General features: G+C 31.6%; 1 protein-coding gene across 1 annotated transcript; it reads left to right on the top strand.

The window, feature by feature from the left end:
* The first annotated feature begins 161 nt into the window (after positions 1-161).
* Positions 162-15,933, top strand: LOC133193174 (uncharacterized). Its single transcript, XM_061329144.1, has 15 exons — positions 162-365; positions 3,772-3,897; positions 4,432-4,529; positions 4,761-4,879; positions 5,617-5,690; positions 5,864-5,919; positions 6,014-6,131; positions 6,983-7,234; positions 10,571-10,731; positions 11,274-11,481; positions 11,780-11,857; positions 12,006-12,152; positions 12,712-12,908; positions 13,140-13,449; positions 15,568-15,933. Exons 1-15 carry the CDS (start codon positions 162-164, stop codon positions 15,931-15,933), a joined length of 2,514 nt encoding a protein of 837 aa, XP_061185128.1.
* The last annotated feature ends 5,176 nt before the right edge of the window (positions 15,934-21,109 follow it).

The raw sequence follows: 21,109 nt of genomic DNA, 5'->3' as shown, positions 1-21,109 counted from the left end.
TTGTTTGACAGTAGCCATAAAAATACAGTTTAAAAACATATCTGTGAGGTTTTAACGAGTTTCATATTTTCATAAACGAAACCGTTTCCGAAATTCCATCCGGACTATTTCCCGCGATATTTCAACTTACAGACGATGTGTAGATCTCGAATGGTATCGAAATGAAGAGGCGAGCGGATGATTTATTAATTTGCAGTCCTTGTGGCTTTTCCACAAGACGGAAAAGTCATCTACTAAGACACAACGACACTGAAAAACATGTGAGAAACACCAAAATAGCCTCTATCAGCGAGCGGCAGACTTTTCCAAATGGCAGTACAAGCAATCCCGACAGTGACACATTAGCCTCGACTGCACAGGCTCAGGTTTGATATCTTACTTGTTTACAGTTTATCAATACAAATGTGTTTATTACGCACAAAATTAAATTAATTCTAAGGAATAATAATTTTCGCTTGATATCAGCTGATTAGAAAATCTCATATTTTCCCCACAGGCCTAAATGGCATATGTCTAGAGTTTATTACGGTTGATATATCAACAATCATATGCAATATTCTAAAACTTCATTGCATTTTTTGTTCTTTCCCAAAGAAAAAGCTTTGTCCATGAATATAACATGGAAAGGACTGGATAATTCTTTTTTTTTTTTAAATATTTTTCAAGGCATTGGAATCTCAGAGGTCTGAAATTAATAATTAACATAGTGTGTGACCCTAAGAAAGGAACCACTTTTAACTTTATTTTTAAATGAATTTACAATATTTATAAAAATCAACTTATTGTGTAATTAACTTTTATACTTTTCCACATGTTCCATTTAAATTTCGGTTTCATTTATTGATCATTTATTGATCCCCATGTTGGCATATGATCATGCTAATTAAACAATATGGTGTGCATAATCATTTGACAGGCATCATAAGTATGAATTCATTAATATATCAGATATAATGCAATTATAATTCAAAGAGTCCATTTATATATCTAGCATGTATTTAACTGAAAGATATATAAAATTACATTTAATAATTGTAACAGCTAGGGTTTCTGCATATGATGTTGAATGAATTAAAATGCCTGTTAGGGTTCGTACTTCTGACTTGGTTATTATACAGTTAAATATTTGCCATGAAATATTTAACAACAATATTGAGAATATTATCAAATCATTAACGCACAATATTCAGTATTATACAATACTGCATAAAGGGAGATAACTCTTGCATTCATTAAATATATAATCAAATACACATGTACTCCCTATGAATTACACTGTGCATACAATTAAAAATACAACAAAATATATATTACTATTTAAGCTTATAATATCTACATAGACATTATATACCTTTTGTGAATAAACAATAGATCATAAAAACAACAGCATACCATTCTGGGGGAATAGGCAAGCTCTCACATAATGCATCTACATCACTACATCATAAATGACTGGGAGTCCAGATGATAACTATAAATTTCATAGACTTTATATAATTCTTTAATCATAAAACATATATGTCCATATTTTCTGGACCATTAAATACACTAGCTTTAATGCTTATATATAGCAAATAATATATCTGACTTCCAAAATACCTTTCTTACTGTGCAAAAGTGCTATGGAAATTAATATTGCCAAAATTACAGGTTTCACAATTAATGAAATGTATTATTAATAGATATGTTAAAATTAGTAAATATTTGTTAGCTTACCATAAGTTTAAGTACAAATAGAATACATATAGGATCTCCCATGATTTGTAGTTGGATATGATTTTTATCCAATGAGTTGTGTGTTTTTTATCCCCGAGCCTTGGCGAGGGGATAAAAACACACAACGAGTTGGATAAAAGTCATATCCAACTACAAATCATGGGAGATTCTTTTTATCCCATGTTTAATACTTCACAACCAATGTTTTACACTGTTTTATATAGGACTCCACTTCATTTTACTTCATTGCGCTAACGCAAAAACCATTGTGACGTCACAACTGTGGATTATGAAAAAATTATCCAATGAGTCATATCCACGGGATAAAGGGGTAAACATGGGATAAAAGACATTTTGATATTTTTAATTAATTAGAAATCAATTAATAAATTCATCACTTTCACAATCATAATTCCAGAGGTAGGGTGGGGTCATTAATTATGTTGAGCAAATTATATACAATTATTGCTGGTTTTTGAGGTCAACACCATGCAGTCTATGCGAAAGACATCGTACCATCGGACCTGACCGATGTGCAGTGCCTCTGGTCCAATGCGTCATTTTTACACCGGACCAGAATGTCTGATGTCTCAGCGTCCAGTTTTGAGCTTTACTATTTTGATGCGGAGTCATTCAAATGTTTGTTATAAGTAAAAAAAATATTGCACAAATCCAAATATGTAAATGATTTGATTAAAACCGCATAGACCGTCTACAGTAATAAGATTTCCTGGGTTCTGCATTTTCACGTATTTCACTTTTTTACATTAGGTTTTTCGGTCTGACAAATTTTGGTTCGGTCCTATGTGTTCATTGATTACACAGGACCGAATGTCCTGTGTGGTCCAAAAAACTTTCGCATAGACTGCAACACAATGATTTAGACACCTGAGGAGTACAATATTCACCAAGCCCAAAGGGCTAAATCATCGTATTGACCAAAAAAACAGCAATAATTGTTTTATTATATGATTCAATGACACACAATCATTAAGCAAGTATTTTTCTATGTGTGCAATGTTCAGTGTTATATTTATTTGTATTAAAACATTTAGTATAATATAATAAATACAGCATGTAGTTAAGGGTAACCCCATGAAAACCATTGTCAACCTAGGCTTTAACTTTAATTATCTTCCGAATCTTCTCAAGAACAGCAAAATCATGACTAGTAGTATTTAAAAGAAAGTATTGTCAGGTGGAGTAGATTCAAACTTGTTCAAAATATTGTGATACATATCGTATCATGGCTCAAATATCCTGATACATTTTGACATATAAAAAGTTGTATTGTCCCAGCCCTATTGTCATCATTTACTGCAAATTGATGTATTCTGAATAAAGGGCAATAACTCTGATTAAAACTAAACATATTCAAAGAGCTTCAGTGAGTTTACATCATTATTATTATATGAATTATAGAACTAAAGTAAAATGGGTTCTGTTCTTCATTTTCACATGTAAATTAAGTTTTAAAAATTATTTAAAAACTCTTACAGGAATTTTCCATTACCAATACAACTAGTTCCAAAAACAATAATGGGGCCACAGATCAGGAAAGTGCATCAAATTTTGACAGTGATTCATCTGACACCTGTACATGTAATAATGGCAGTGAAGATGGCAATTCATGGTTTCCATTTTCATCAAAACTGCAGATGTATCTTTACATCTTATTACATTCAAAAACGCATACCATTGTAAGTAGTTTGAGATATATCATGATATGGCTGATTTTGATTGAAATGTCACATACAACCTCATATTGCTTGTGCATTTGTGTACATCTACACTTGTAACCCAAAGGACACACTAAAACTTGAGGTAGACTGTATCATGATATGTATCGTATCGTTAGCTAGCTTTTGATACTCAGGCCTAACTAAAACTTTGTGATCTCACATAGTAAAATAGTACAAAGTTTAATAAATGTTTTTAAAAATCTTTCTTCAGATTTATAAACATTTTCGTTTATTAATTATAACTGCTGAGACTCTTATAAACAATCCATGTACACTTCAAAGAAATATTGTACACATTTGAATTTATTTATAGAGTGATGAAACCGCAAAGTTTATATGGTTTATCATGAAGGAAAGTGGTGTAGATATGCCTTCATTTTCTTCTGTGAAGAATTTGGTAGTAAGTGGTGATATGACACCAGAAAGTATGCTGTCTCGTGTAAGTAGCTATGTGTATTATACATATACAATTCAATGCACAATATTTACATTTGCCAATGTCTTTTCTTATATGAGGTGCGAATTAATTTGACATTCTGATGCAATTGTTTTGTAAAACACAATTTAATTGGCTAATACACTGAGGTTTGAGGAAGTAAAACGAGCATTAACAAGAATGAAAGCTTTTCATTGTGATGTCATAATAGAGCGACGCAAAAACACAATGCTTCTTGACGTACGTTATAGAACAAAACTCAACAAAACAAGACATGAACATCAAACAAAATGCTTATATTGCATTAGAATTCTAATTTGGTATTTGCGACCGTTAAGTTAATGCTGATTTAACGGTTGCAAACATCCCTTTTTACCGGCTCTGCTTACACACTCAGTTTGCAACCGTTAAATCAGTCAGGATTCCTTATGTGGCTGTCCTCTTATCTATAAATATTCAAAATTTTAAGGTTTAAATGTGGGCATTGTACATGCAATAAGATGTAATAAAATTGCTGAGGGCTACTTTGTGTTGTAGGAAGAAGGTCCGGATGGAAATCCTTTTTGGATAATAAAGCCATCAGCCTTGCTGAAGATGACACTGGCACATCCTGAAACTTCCGCATACTTGTTAAGGTACACCTGTACATATACATATAAGCCAAATTAATTTTTTCTTAATTTTTTTATGCAAAAAAAGTTCTTGCTCTCATTAAGTGCCACTGATGAGCAAGAATTTTCTTTAATTGTTACTGTCACCTGAAAAATAATCCTCGATTAAGCAGTGAGAGTTATGCTTCAGCATTAATTGGAATCAATTTAAAGTTAAACATGCACATTGACATAGAAATTTCATTCACCTTTAAGATATGGTCGAGTGTCATCAGATGGCACAACAATGTTGCAAGAGCAAACTGATGGATGTAAATGGGTTCAAGAGATTCATACCAATTATGCCCAAAATGGACAGACATATTTCTTCTCAGGTATTGGTAAAGATATTTAATAGTATTGTAATGAGAAAGGATATGAATATATTTAATATGTTCCCCAGACGAAGTTGGGGAACATATTGTTTTTACTCTGTTTCTTACTACATATATTATTATTATTATTTTTCCTCTTGGGTACTTATTTTTCCGTGAGTGATCTCGTAAACTACTCATCCGATTAAGGTGAAACCTTTTCAGGATAAATAGGCATGTTATGTAGATTTTTGGTCATTTTGCATGCACATGCATGCACATGTGTGCATGTGCAATCCGTTAAATGACCAATATACTTGATATAGCTGTAACTTTTATATTTTTTAATGAAATGCTTTGGTGCTCATAATATAAAGGCATTAAAAGTATGGACATGATGACATGGTCATGCATGCACGTACAATGGTTTAAAGAAACATTATACTTGATATAACCTTATATATATATATTTGATGAAATGCATTGATACTCAGAATAGGGAGATATATGGAAAGTTTAGGCAAGACAACATGACAGCATTTGGGGAACATTTGAAAGCGTCCCCTTTACAATTTAAACTAGTTCTATTTATTTTTATTTCAGATTTTAGCTCACCTGAGCTAAAAGCACAAGAATCTTTTTGATCATCTGTGTCCTGTATCCATATGTTTGTCAAGTTGTTTAGCTTACAGTGTGTCTGCAATCTTTTCCCATTTTCCAAATTTAGTTATAATCTTATGTTTTCTTTTTAATTTCAGGAGACTTTGTTCAACTATCTGATCCAGAGAGCCAAGAGATTGGACAAATATCTTCATTTCTTCAAGACATTCAAGTATTAGTTTTGCTTAATAAGCACTATTCTGTACAATTTCTTTTTATGGCCCTTATTCAAATATTTTGTGAGCATATAGTTTCACAACATAACAAATTAATTACGCATTGCTGAAAGTTTTGAATATTCTTCACTAATAACATATTAACCGTTAGGCATGTTGAATTTTGCAGTATGACATTACATATGCTAGAGTGAAAATGTTTAGGAGAAGTGCTGCTGAAAACAGGTTTGTTGTTAAAAAAGTTTAAATACTCCAATAAAATTTGTTTGTTGAAAAATTAAGAAGCATAAACATTTTTAATTGTGCAATTTACTTGTAGTTTGGTGTGCTTGGAAACAGAAAAGAGATGGAATATTAGTCATTTGTCTCAAATCGACGTCACTAGTCATTCATTCTACAGAGTTGTCGATGACAAAGTGATTCCTCTAACAGAAACGGTAAGATTTTTTTTTAACACACAAATTTCTGATAAAGATATTTAGGTCACCTGAGTCACTCAGGTGACCTATTACTTTCCGTTTTTGTCTGTCGTCATCTGTCGTGCATTTACTTTTGAACATGGAATATTAGTCATTTGTCTCAAATCGACGTCACTAGTCATTCATTCTACAGGTCATATGCTGAAAGACTATCCTATTTCTCTTGCTTTTGGGCAACAAAGCTTCATCTATCAGTATATTTTAGCGGTATACTCTATGGATCCTCTAAATTGTTGCATTATACTCAGGTGACCGTTAAGGCCCTTGGGCCTCTTGTTTTTAAAGCTCACCTGAAGGAAATGTTCAAGTGAGTTTCTGATCAAAGTTTGGCGTCCATCTGTCTTGTGTTATCTGTAAACTTCCCACATTTTTCGAATTCTCAAAAACGATCAGACCAATTTCAACCAAACATTAAAACACGCTAAAACACATTTATAACGTAGTGCCAGGGATGGACGATTTTGCTTTGTTATAAGCGTAAGTTGTTATATCAGTTAAGTTTACAAAATATTTGAAAATCACTTCTCTATGAGCGTCAATTCATTATTTAAGCCGTGTTTGCCATAAACGTGTATTACTGCATGTATAAAGGAGAGAAAAAAACTGTAAAAAAATCTTTTAAAGCTATGTCCTCTGTTTCTAATGGTGAAGATGGCTTTTCAAAATCATCATTGGGTTAAAAAATATGATGGTAGTAACTATTGATATTACCAAATTTTTTATTCCAAACATTGTCTTAACATTATAAAAATTGTTTTGATGTTAAATATATACTGTATTAACTATTTAATTTTGTAGCAGAAAAACAGTTCATAGATAAAACAGTTAAAAACAGATCCACTCCTTCCTTCACAGTTCCTATTAATTTATTTTTGGACGACACAAGTGCCAATAAATCAAAAAAATGGAAACCTCTGCACTGTCTGCAACTACAACTTTCTGGACTTCCAAAAATTCTCAAACAGAATCCACAATCTATTAAATTTTTGTCAGCTTCCACTGATGTGCCAATTCTCGAAATGGCTCGTGCAGTCATTTCTGACATAAAAAAAATCAGAAAGGCAAGTCTAATTTAGGAAAATTTCTCTCTCTCTATAAAACAAGTTAAGAATTGCTTAAATTATATTGCTCAATATAGAAGCAGTGCATCTGACTAATGAGCAAATGCCTTTATTCTCTTATTTTAGTAAATATAATAATGAGTTAAGTCATAAAATGCAACTTTAATATTAAATAGAATATTAGCCTACTTTTAATCATCTTTTAGAGGTGTGCTTACATTTGATGCTATGAAAGGAGAGAAGGTGACTGTTATTCCCTGCATTGCAGTGTGCGTTTGTGATTTTAGTATGCTGGCAGAAGCAGCAAACCACATGGGAACAAACACCAAAAAATTCTGTCCTAGGTGTTATGTAAGTTATGTCTCCTACTGAAAAAAATATTTTTCTTACTCTAATTTTTTTTATATGAGGCAATATAACATTGGAATCTTTCATTAGAATGAATGAAACCTTTATTTTTTTTTAATTGTTTCGCTGCATTTCATTTCCGGAATTTTGCATTGCATTTCCAACAATTTTTATTTTCATTTCGGACATTTTTTTATTTTTAATTCCGAATTTCCTTTTTTTAATTTCCAGAAATTTTTTGAGAGTACCTTAAATTTTCAGCAATTTAATGTAAACATATAAATAGGTGGAAATAAAGTTTTAACAAGATACAAATATTACAAATCACATTCATTTCAAATCACATTTCCTAAATAAAATATTATAATACACTATACAAATGCAGCAATAAATCTAGTTAAAATATTTGCATGAGTTAAACATGATAAATGGGCATGTAATTTTTGTTCACCAAATTTAATCCCCACTTAATTATATGTAGGTGAATGCATAGAAATTATATTGGATATCAATTACAGTTGAACTTCGGTATCTCGAACACGGATATCACGGATACCATGGATATGTCAAAGTGATTTTGAAGTCCCAACTGCATATTACTTAAGTATTTCACCCTGGATATCTCAAATCCTCGGTTATCTCGAAGTATTTTCTCAGTCCCTTCGAGTTCGAGATACTGAGGTTTGACTGTATTTATTCTCTTAAAATTTGCAAGGAATGCCTTGAATTCTATTCAAAAGTACTTTATAATAAATGTTGGAGATAAAAAACTTTAAAATGTCGTAAATGAAAACTACAAAATGTCGGAGAAATGAAAAGTTGAATATTCTTAAAAATTCCGGAAATGAAATGCAGCCAACCATATCATTTTCTTCAAGTGAGTATTTTTAGCTCTACTGGTCAGAGACCAGAAGAGCTTATGCGATAGTAAGGTGTCCGTCGTCCGTCCGTCTGTCTGTCTGTCCGTCTGTCTGTCTGTCTGTCTGTCCGTCCGTCTGTAAACAATTTTTCAAAATGCTACTCCTCCTTCAGTTTTGGTCTGATTTCAATATAACTTGGCACACAAGTAGACTACACTAAGATACATAATTCTGTATACCGGTTTTTGATTTCGATGAACGGTGTTGCCATGGTTACTAAAAATAGAAATTTCTGTGAAAAACATTCAAAATGCTACTCCTCCTACAGTTTTGATCTGATTTCAATATAACTTAGCACACAAGTAGACTACACTAAGATACACAATTCTGTGTATCGGTTTTTGATTTCGATGAACGGTGTTGCCATGGTTACTAAAAATAGAAATTTCTGTGAAATACTTTCAAAATGCTACTCCTCCTACAGTTTTGATCTGATTTCAATATAACTTGGCACACAAGTAGACTATACTAAGATGCATAATTCTGTATATCGGTTTTTGATTTCGATGAACGGTGTTGCCATGGTTACTAAAAATAGAAATTTCTGTGAAATACTTTCAAAATGCTACTCCTCCTACAGTTTTGATCTGATTTCAATATAACTTGGCACACAAGTAGACTACACTAAGATACACAATTCTGTGTATCGGTTTTTGATTTCGATGAACGGTGTTGCCATGGTTACTAAAAATAGAAATTTCTGTGAAATACTTTCAAAATGCTATTCCTCCTACAGTTTTGATCTGATTTCAATATAACTTGGCACACAAGTAGACTATACTAAGATGCATAATTCTGTATATCGGTTTTTGATTTCGATGAACGGTGTTGCCATGGTTACTAAAAATAGAAATTTCTGTGAAATACTTTCAAAATGCTACTCCTCCTACAGTTTTGATCTGATTTCAATATAACTTGGCACACAAGTAGACTATACTAAGATGCATAATTCTGTGTATCGGTTTTTGATTTCGATGAACGGTGTTGCCATGGTTACTAAAAATAGAAATTTCTGTGAAATACTTTCAAAATGCTACTCCTCCTACAGTTTTGATCTGATTTCAATATAACTTGGCACACAAGTAGACTATACTAAGATGCATAAATCTGTGTATCGGTTTTTGATTTCGATGAACAGTGTTGCCATGGTTACTAAAAATAGAAATTTCTGTGAAATACTTTCAAAATGCTACTTCTCCTACAGTTTTGATCTGATTTCAAAAGTACTTGGCACACAAGTAGACTATACTAAGATGCATAAATCTGTGTATCGGTTTTTGATTTCGATGAATGGTGTTGCCATGGTTACTAAAAATAGAAATTTCTGTGAAATACTTTCAAAATGCTACTCCTCTTACAGTTTTGATCTGATTTCAGTATAACTTGGCAAACAAGTAGACTACACTAAGATACATAATTCTTTGTATTGATTTCTGATTTCGATGAACATTGTTGCCATGGTTAGTAAAAATAGAAATTTCCTTGAAATACTTTCAAAATGCTACCCCTACAGTTTTAATCTGATTTTACTATAACTTAGCACACAAGTAAACTACACTAAGATGCATAATTCTCTGTACCAGTTTCGGATTTCGATGAAAGTGTTGCCATGGTTACTAAAAATAGAAATTTTCTTGAAATACTTTCAAAATGCTACTCCTCCTATACTTTTTGTCTGATTTCAGTATAATGTGGCATACAAGTAGACACAGAGATACATAATTGGTGTTATTGTTTTTTGATTTTGTTGAATGATGTTGCCATGGTTACTTAAATCAAAATTTCTGTAAAATTGTTTTTAAAGACTACTCCTCCTACAGTTTTAGTCTGATATAATATTAAATCTTGCCACAAAAGAGACTAAACCAAGGATCATTATTCTATTTATTGCTGTTGCAAAGTTTCAAGTCCAAGTGCTACTTTTATCTTCCTTTATAAATACAACCAGTAGAGCTACAGTCTCGTCAGAGACTTCTGGTTGAGGGATGTACTACTCTTATTAGCTAGGATAAGCATCCATATCTAAATTCTATAAAACTGTTTTTAAAAGTATTTAACTTAATTTTAGGCTGATAAAGAAACCTGTATATCAAAAGGAACAGAAAGACATCCTGAGGATACAAGTAGAATTTTAAACCATCTGTCCATCAACAACAATAGAGAGTTAAGACAGGCTCATGGATTGAAACCAGCTGAAAATCCTCTTTGGGATATTATTGATCCACATAGGTAATTTTCCCCTATCCGAGATGCTGTCTTTTACAGCTTGGTATGCATGTACCTTTTGCATGTTTCGGTTTACTTAATGCTTAACATGAATTATAGGAATGTAAATGAATGCATAAATAATTGAATTCTCACAGGTTAAATTGTAATGCAGCCTTTGATTGCATAATATTAGTCTAAGATTATTATGGCATACCTGTGTTGTTAACATCACAATATTGATTAATTATGTCAAAGACTAAATCAACATATCTGCTAAATGTAACATTCAAATTTTGTACAAATTTGAAAATATAATGTTGAAGGGAAATTAACCAGTCTTATTCTTTACACTAAGAGAAAGAAAGACTCTTTAAATTATAATTGGAGAATGATTTTTTTAATTAACTACCCATTAGGAAAATGCAAAAAACCTGGGTAGGAACAGGTAACTTTTTACATTAACATATGCTTTATAAAGCATAAGCTGTACAACCCAGGTTGTACAATTATAAGGGCCTAAGTTCCAGCAATTCATGCCTTAAAAACTTTTTTTTATGCAATAGGGACATTCCAGTAGGAATTTTGCATTGGTTATACCTTGGCCTTGGTAAACACATACTGAAAATGTGTTTACAAGAACTCTCTGAGCCAAAGAAGGAAGAGCTGAGCCTGTTGATTGAAAGTAGTGACCAGAGTGGGTTTCAAACAAAATTATCTAGTGACACGGTCAGATACCTAGACAGCAGGCAAGGGAAGGACATCAAAACTTATGTATGAATATAGTAAAAACTTACCTTATTAAAATAGTCTTTAAATTGAAATACCAATAATTTGTCAAATAAAACATATACAATTGAACTTCACTGACTCAAACTATAGTGTTGAAAGTCCCAATAATGTTTTCTTTACATGATTTACCCTCATCTTGAAACCTTGAATATCTCATTTTTCCTTTGTCCCATTGAGTTGGGAACAACAAGGTTTGTATATATATATATATATATATATATATATATATATATATATATATATATATATATATATATATATATATCATAAATTGTTTCAGCTTCAAATTGCCCCATTCCATTTTTCAATGACAGGACTGGAGAGGGCTAAAGTGGACTTACTCTGCCAACTTGCTCAGGTAGGCACCTAAATATTTTATTCCTAATTTAGCAGTGCTGACCAAATTACCTTATGCTGTATAATATACACATCTTATAAAATTGCTTTAACTGTATTGTATACATTTCTTGCATGCATATATATATATATTTTTTTTTTCATTTCAGATTAGTAAAATTCTAACATGTTGGAATGAATACACAGAATTTAATCTGGCCTGTCTGCAGGACAAAATTGATGAATACCTTCGGGGTGTTTCTGATATCTTTCCACATCTTTTGCAGAAAGTGAAGACACATCTTTCTGTTCATATTGTAAGTATTACAAGTTATCATATTTTAATTCACGTGCATAAAATCCATTAAATAGCTGCAAGACAGTCAAAAGAATGAATATTTTAATTTAGGCATTGTCATTAAAAATTTGTTATATTATTTTTTGAAGAAATGCTAATAAAAAAAAAAAGAAACATTTTTTTATTCTTTAAATCAAAATGAAGCATGGGATGTTTTAAGAAAATGCTGCCATTACAATTGAACAAGTAGCAGTCTCTCATGATACATTACAAGGACATTTTTTATATATGCAAGATGCAAGCTCACAATGCATATCATTATTTCAGTGTTAACAATAATTTAGTGCTGCCGAATTACTTTGTTCTGTCTGATGATTCATGTACAATGATTTAAAACTAAAACATATTTGAAAGACGCAAATAAGCTTTCTGACTGTCCTAATCTTGACGATGAAGATTGCACAAAATTTAGAGAGTGCTATTTTTGTAAATTTAAAGTAATGCTTTTTTTTATGCATAAGTCTATCACTACATCAATAGATTTAACAATTGTTGTTTAATTCTCTCTGAAATAATAGGTAGATGACATCTTCAGACATGGTCCAATGGACAACTACAAAGAAGACGCATTTGAAAAAATGCATGGCCGCATTAGAGACCAAATGTTTAATCAAAACTTGCATGCAAGAAGCAGGGACACAGCCTATGCCTTTGCTGAAATGGAAGTCCTGCAACATGTTTTAACTGGGGGATACTTTCCCTCAGGAGATACATGGTAAAACAATACTTGTCTTAATATCGACACATTAAGGAATATTTAACTGTATTGAACTCATGAAAAAAAAGTTACAGATAGCACTCAATATGAAAAAGTGACAAAGTTGTTTGATTAAATCTGATTAAATAATGTTTAAAATTATGAAGTACTTTGAGCTGCTTTCTTTACTAGAATAATGAGTTCATGAAATACATATTGCACTCAAGTTCTTTTTTTTTCTTTCAAAAGGTTACAAGCATCACAGCTTGTTCAAACTGCCTCTAGCAGTAAATCGGTTAAGCATTTTCTGGGCATTCCTGTAGCAAATGAGCCATCCTTTGCCATCAGTAGAGATCTCAGAAAAGCAGTGGGAAGACAGAAGGGTTACTTGCAATGGGAGTATGTTGATTCTGATTCTGTAGAATCCCTCTCTCAGCTATACCAGAATGAGATCAACTTCCTTGGGGCTCAGAGAAGCTTATTTAATGCAGTGAAGGCTCAGTCAGGAGAGTTAGTGAATAATGGGAATTACATACTTTTCACAGACAATGACGATGTGGTAAGAAAACCTATTTTGAATTTCATTTTCAGTTTTTGAATGTGTCCATGCAATGGCAAAGTTAAATGAAATGTTAAAAAAAAATGTACAATTTATCCGTATATCCATGGATATTTAGGAAAGTTCAAGCCAACAGTCTCTAGTGTCATATAATGTTGTGATGATCGAAGAAACACTTTCTGTGCATAAAAAAACTCCCTCACTAATTGTATTTTATAACACATTTTAAAGAATTATGAAAATCACTTCATATTGCCTGTAAGAATTAAATAAATTCATTATATAAGAATGTTTGCTATAATTGTATATTTGTTGTTTTTTTTTTAAGTGAGAAACTATATACATATGTATATGCATCTAAAAATAAAAATGTGATATTAAAAATGACACAAAATGATTAAAACAGATTATTCCAATCCTTCTGATGGAAGGATGTGCTATTTATAGGTTAATGATTATTAAAAAAATTAGTCTGCCCTTTTGTAAAGTAACCATTCCTGCATGGTCTGTATCGGTACAAAGGCCAAGAATGGGTACATTTCCCAATATGCAGTCTAAGAAATGAACATTTGAAATGTAAATGCATGTTTAGCTCACCTAAAGCAAAGCAAAGTGATCTTAACTAATAACTATTTTGTATTGCATCGATTATACATATAATATCCATCTATATTTTTCATTTGTCAGGTTTAAGTTACAAGGTTCTCATAGGAACTGATTTTTATACCCCCGCTCCCAAGGAGAGGGGGGTATACTGTTTTACCCTTGTGTGTCTGTCTCTCTGTCTGTCTGTCTGTGTGTCTGTCTGTCTGTAACAAATTTTTCGTCACAGTTTTCTCAGCAACTACTGATCGCAGATGCTTGAAATTTTAGCACACACTTTGTTGAGGTATGCCATATGGTGGGATTCATTTTTGTATGAATCCGATGTCAACTTCCTGTTTATCCGTGCGTCTGTCCTTTACCATACATAAAAAATTTTGATCACAGTTTTCTCAGCAAGTACTGATTGCAGATGCTTGAAATTTTAGCAAATTCTTTGTTTAGGCATTTCATATGGTGGGATTTATTATTGTATGAATCCGATGTCAACTTCCTGTTTATCCGTGTGTCTGTCCGTACCATACATAACAAATTTTGGTCACAGTTTTCTCAGCAAGTACTGATTGCAGATGCTTGAAATTTTAGCACATTCTTTATTTAGGCATTTCATATGGTGGGATTCATTTTTGTATGAATCTGATGTCAACTTCCTGTTTATCTGTGCGTCTCCCCGTACCATACATAACAAATTTTCGAATTCTCGTTGTAGTTTTCTCAGCAACTACTGATTGCAGATGCTTGAAATTTTAACACATTCTTTGTTTAATAGGCATTTCATATGGTGAGATTCATTTTTGTATGAATCTGATGTCAGCTTTCTGATTATCCATGCGTCTGTCCGTACCATTCATAACAAATTTTCGTTGCAGTTTTCTCAGCAACTACTGATTGCAGATGCTTGAAATTTTAGCACACTCTTTGTTTTGGCCTGCAATATGGTGGGATTTATTTTTGTACGAATCTGATGTTAACTTCTTATTCATCCTTGTGTCTGTCCATAACTGAACTTGTGTACATTCACACCAGAATGTATATTCACATCAAAGCGGGGGTATTACTAGTGAGCATTGGCTCACAGACTTCTTGTTTCTTCAAGTAAGTATTGCCCTTTACCTGAACCAACTTCCATAGTTTTTGATAATTAGGGATTGTATTTTGTTTGTTATCATGCTTCATAGTCATTTGCTGTTTAATTTATATATATATACAGTCCAACCTCATTATCTCGAACTGCATGGGGATGAGATAAAACTTCAAGATATTAGAGTATTCAAGATATCCAGGGTAAAAAACTTACAGAATAAGTAATTGGGACATCAATGTTACTACGACATATCCATGGTATTCGAGATATCTGTGTTCGAGATACTGAACTTCAACCGTATTTTGCAATGATGTTGTGTCATTTAGAGCAATTATTGAATGTAACATTAAACCATGTTTGTGCATGTATATTATATTCTTTGAGGTAAGGTTGTAATCTCTAATTATTTTGTTTTAATATTTTTATTACAGGAAAATGTTGCTATGTTTATCCAGGGATGGCTTGTTTCAACTGCCTTGGGAGTGCAAGTGCAAATAGCGCAACTACATTTATTTGAGAAAATTGAAGATGCCAGATTATTTGGGGAAATGAATTTTGAGAGGGTGCAATTAACAGAGCAGAAAGTTTTTATTCAGTCCTCCAGAATCAAAAGTGTGATTTGCTTGGTGCATGATTGTTTGAATGAGGGATGTAGAATGAAAGAGGGTGAAGTAAGTGTGCGTGTTGAGCAAGAGATGAGAGAAGTGAAGAAAAAGTTTTGGAAGCACAAGAATAACTGTGTGTTTTTTCTGAACAGATTAAGTTTTGCAAACAAAAAAGACAAATATTTTGTTTAAGTATTTCCTATTGTTGTGCCCAAACAAAAAATATAGCCAGGGCACATATAGCATTTTGTCATAGCTTTCTTTCTGTTCTGTGTCCTACTGTCACACTTTGCATTTAGCTCAGTTTCAAGAAACAGTTTAAGATAATTTTTAAAAACTTGTAAGCTGAATGATGTATATTTATAATAGCTATTTAATTGCATCAAAAACGCTTTTACCTTTAGCTTTCATTTGACCTAGATTCTACTAAATTTGTGTTTAGCTGATCAATTTAAAAAATATTTGTTTTTATCAAGCATATGTTATCAAACATCATATGCAGATACATATTATTGAGAATTATGTACTCCATTGCAGCAACATTTGTTTTTATCTTAAACTCATTTTCTTAAATTTGTGCTTACCTAAGATTCAAAAAAAACTATGTAAGATATTTTTATTAAACTCCTTATGCATCAACATATTTTTGACCATGACCTTCTCTATGACCTTGCCATTCTTAAATTTGTGTCAACATATTTGATGAATATTTATCAAATGTAAACAATTTTTTCTAATACCTTGATCTTGCCCATGGCCTCTGATGATTTTTTGGGTTTTAATTTTAATTTTAAAAAAAACCATTCAAGGTATTTTTATCACACTTCATACACCTTAATAAATAGGTGAGTTTTATTCAACTGCTTCAAAATTTTTTGAGCTATAACCTTCTCATGTTGCATTACTACATGTAATGAACACTGGTTAGGTCATTTATGTCCAATGGACATGTTTTTGGGTTTCTTTTATTATTGTTGTTTTTCCTTCAGCAATGTGCCTAAAAGAACATTATTATTTTTTTTACTGTAAGTACTTCGGGCTTGTTTGGGATTTTAGAAAGTGACCAACTTGTATCTTCTTTCTGATCAATATGTTTTAGATATTTTTTACTGTATTTTTATTTACATTTGTTATAGACTTGTATAGCAAATATATTTGCAGTTATTTTTTTTAATCTCTGGATTTTTCATTTAAAAATTAATCAGTTTAAGTTAAAGTCTGATTTTAACCTATCGACAATTTATCACATCACTGTGGATTTTTACTGTTCATTTATGATATTCACAAAGAATTTTTGGTCATTTGACCAACTCCATCTAAGTTTTAGTACTTTAGAAATGATAAAATATCTGCAAATTGAATATTTATAGTGAAATGACTGTTTAACACACAAAGTGAGCATACAGATTGCATTACCTGATAAGTAGTAATTAGACTCGTTGTATATATTGTTGTGGAATTGTATAATAGTCATTACCTTGAATTAGAGCAATGTCTGTACATCACCCGAGTAATTTATGTAAATTTTTAATACCCTATAGCGAGTTATTTTAGCAGAGTGCTAATTTTGGCTTATTTTAGCGTTTTTGTAGTAGCTTACTAAAATTTTAATTTCTAAAATATTCAGTATTCTTCATAGTGTTCTTTGCAACGTGTTTAAACCCTGTGTCCGCTAAAATTAATAGCATTGTATGCCAAAATTATTGGCATACATTTGAGGAAGCAAAATGTCAAAGAAAACCTGCTATACAATATTTTTATAGACTTTTAACAAATCTGTATGTGAATCTCTTTGGATGTTTCATTTTTTTGAAACTCAACAGTATTAGTTTAATTAAGACTCTGATATTAAAATGTTGACACTTATCACAGCTTTGTGGATTTTGTTAACCATTTCTGAGATCTAAATGAATTTTTGGTGTTACCAACTACATCTGTATATCTTTCGCTGTTTTAAAAAAGAGAAAATATTCACATATTTTATTCATATTAAACTGACTGTTTAACAAAAAGTTTGCATTTACATTGACTTATCTGATGAAGTGGTAATAAAACTTATTGTTTAATCCAAAATATTGTGAAATAGTATGGCAAAAAAAATTTTGTACATTGACTTAAAAATTTATGCTGCTTTTAAATATTGGTATTGGAACTCTATTAATTCCTTTGAAAAATAGTGATTTACTTATGTATTTTCATTGAATTTTTAAATAATGCAAAACTAACTCAGCAATTCACATAGTATCTTCCTTTTCTTTATGTATGAATATAACATGATATTTATGCGAATTTCGTACAATTTTCACATGAAAAACAGACAAATTGGAATTCGCATAAAAATCATGCGAAAATTTAGTCGCATGAAAATCGCATGAATTTTGCATGAAAATTGTATGATAACATTCACATGAAATTCGCATGTGGGACTTTTCGCATGATATTCATATAATTTTGGCATAAATTTCATGCGAAAAGGCAAACGCATGAAAATCATGCGAGCCACTTTTCCCTGTGTATAAACCAAAGGCCCGTATTGTAGTATTTGCTGACACGGAAAAGATCCTCACTGATCAAAAGCCATAAGTGTTGAGTACTGAATTTGCAGCCCTCCACTGGCAAGTGGTGGCGTCTCAATATGAGTGAAAAAGTGTTAAACAAACAAATGAACAAACTAATAAAATGATTGATATGTAGATATATGTTACGGCTGTTAAGATAGCAGCTACCTACCGGTAGATACAATGAGTGCAACATTTCACTCAAATGATAGGATGTAAAGCCTCACCAGTCATTGATGAGTAGACATTAGCTAAAATACCTAGAAATTAATACAGGTAGATGAAATCTTTTGGAATGATTAAATCAACATGAGGTCAAAAAGCTTTTATTGGTTTACTTAAACTTGTTTTCCAACAGCAGCATACTAAGAAACCATGAAGAACAAATACATTAACATGTATACACCTCAAGCGTGTTATAAATACATGTATTTCTAAAAGGTGTTGAAACATAATTCCATTGACTATCTCATCAATAATATAGCAAAGGTGCTTTAAGTAGGACATGTATACCAAGAGCCTTTCCATGAACTGATTATTTAGTAGCATAGAAGGGGTGTTATTGTGGTCAATGTTCTGCCAAAAAACAATTTCATATAATATCTAGTATAACGAGTACACTTTCTCAAAATCGTGTCAATGTTTACTTTAAAATGCAGAAAAAGTCTGATTTTATGTACAAAACCCATTATATACCCTCTGTTTCCATGGAAACGGTATTGGGGACATACATATTTTTTTAGTTCATTGTAATAAAAATGATCCAGTCAACAATTTCTTGGATTTTCGTGGAATCGGTAGATATGGATAGTGGTGATTTTTACTTGTTTGTTGCCATGGCAACGGTTTCACTTTATTATGGAAAATTGAAAAAAACTCTTTTTTTTACCTAAATTTTTACATTTTAAATAACAGAAATAAAAATTTAAGATAAATAAAGCATAAAATATATTATTTCATGCCATTTTGATTATTTTAACATGATAATATATAAAATAAATCAATTTTTTTCATTGAAAATAATTAAACATGTAAAACGTCAAATCCTCAAATTTGGCGTCTTTTACTCAAAAAACAGGACGGGCAATATCTTTTAAAATCGTGTTAATTGATAAAGCTATTCTTCCCAAACAAATTGATGTATGACATATATACAATTTAAAAAAAAATAAAATTTGGAGGCTGTCGCAAACCTTACCTTAAAAGATTTAGAAACGTATTTAGAAACGTCTTTTATCTGAAAATTACTAAAACTACGAATTTCGGGAAGTGTTTGATTGACACATATCCTTGCACTTTCACAAAGTAAACTTTATCTATAATACTTAAGAAAAGTAGAATTTTTTGTGCATTAATGAAAAATATTAAAACTATAATCCAGAAAGTTCATAGTAGAAATGTGAGAAAGCAAAACCAACTCACCTGTATTGTCAGTCTGTGCTCAGTGGTGTGTGCAGACTAAACAAATTGAACACACCCGATAAAAGATAACACAGATTGTGTCCTGTTTACAAACACAGGCATTTGACCTGATGTTATGAAGAATGTCGTTGTCATTGAATTCTTAGAATATTCATATAAGTTCAAATCATTAAACTAAAGTTATTTTTTGAATAAAAATAGACATTTAAAATTGTAAACAATGCAATCGTATCCAGGCCCCTTTAATATGTGCACTATCAATTGATATTGATTATTCACAAAAGAGAGCTTTTTGAATCATATCTCAAAAATGTATAAATACCTTGGCCTTGAATCGATCAATAGATCACTATCGCCCAAGCTTCCTGCATTTAGAGGAATCCTCGATATGAGATCAACAGTGACATGGCATGGCGGCAAATTCAGAGTCTACGGGGATTAAACGTTGTCAAAATAGCCGACATTTAGAAAGGGGATCCATAATTAATTGTGATTTTTTGTTCATCGCTGTCAGTGACGTAATGACGCCATACACGTTCGGGAATTTTCTGTGCTTACCGACGTCCGGAAAGCCACAGCCCGAAAGCCACAATTTTTAATTTCAGATTCCAATCAAAAGTATACATTTTAGAAAGAGTAAAGACATTTTCATTTTCTGGTTCAGAAGAATGTCCTGAAACCTTACGATTTATCCAATTAGATGAACTCCAAATCATTTTTTTCTGAAACATTAAGTGAATTGTCCTCTACATGGATGAATGTCACAATGTCTGGCCATCATAACATAGTACACCAATTCACTATACCTTCAAAAATATTTGTATGTAATAAATAAATCATAACCAAGTCTACTTCGTTACAATTCTTTGATCATTGATTTATCTATCAAATGCATGGTTAAGACTGTTGAATAACATGATTAAACTGAAGATGTGCTCATATACAAGACATATAATCTCAGCTTTCTGACCTTGACCTTTTATTTAGCTAAAATGTTGCAAATATTTTAATTTTTTATTTTTTGCATATAAATTTTGGTGTTTAAACAAAATGGGTTTACAATGGGTTAGATGTAAATCACCGAAACAAATAACTTTACAGGAATACCTAACTAAAAAAATTAAAGATTATTTTTATGCCCCGCCATGAATAAGGCCTGGGAAAATAGTGTTTGTCATGTCTGTTTTCTGTCTGTCATTCCGTCACACTTGCGTTTAGCTCATTTGAAAAAAAAACAAAAAAAAAACTATTGAAGATATTTTTATCAAATATGCTGATAAATTTTGTTGAGTGTTATTCAATTGCATTAACATTTTTTTTTTTTTTGACTTTTGCTTTAATTGATCTTGATCTCCTTTTCTCAGATTTGTGTTCAGCTCAGTTTCAAA

The sequence above is a fragment of the Saccostrea echinata genome, unplaced genomic scaffold, assembly GCF_033153115.1.
Source record: "Saccostrea echinata isolate AGI-Se365-2 ecotype Australia unplaced genomic scaffold, CSIRO_AGI_Sech_v1 ptg000027l, whole genome shotgun sequence".
In the NCBI taxonomy this organism is placed as follows: Eukaryota; Metazoa; Mollusca; class Bivalvia; order Ostreida; family Ostreidae; genus Saccostrea; species Saccostrea echinata.
Note: the sequence above shows the minus strand (reverse complement) of the source record. Positions and strands in the feature narration are given on the sequence as shown.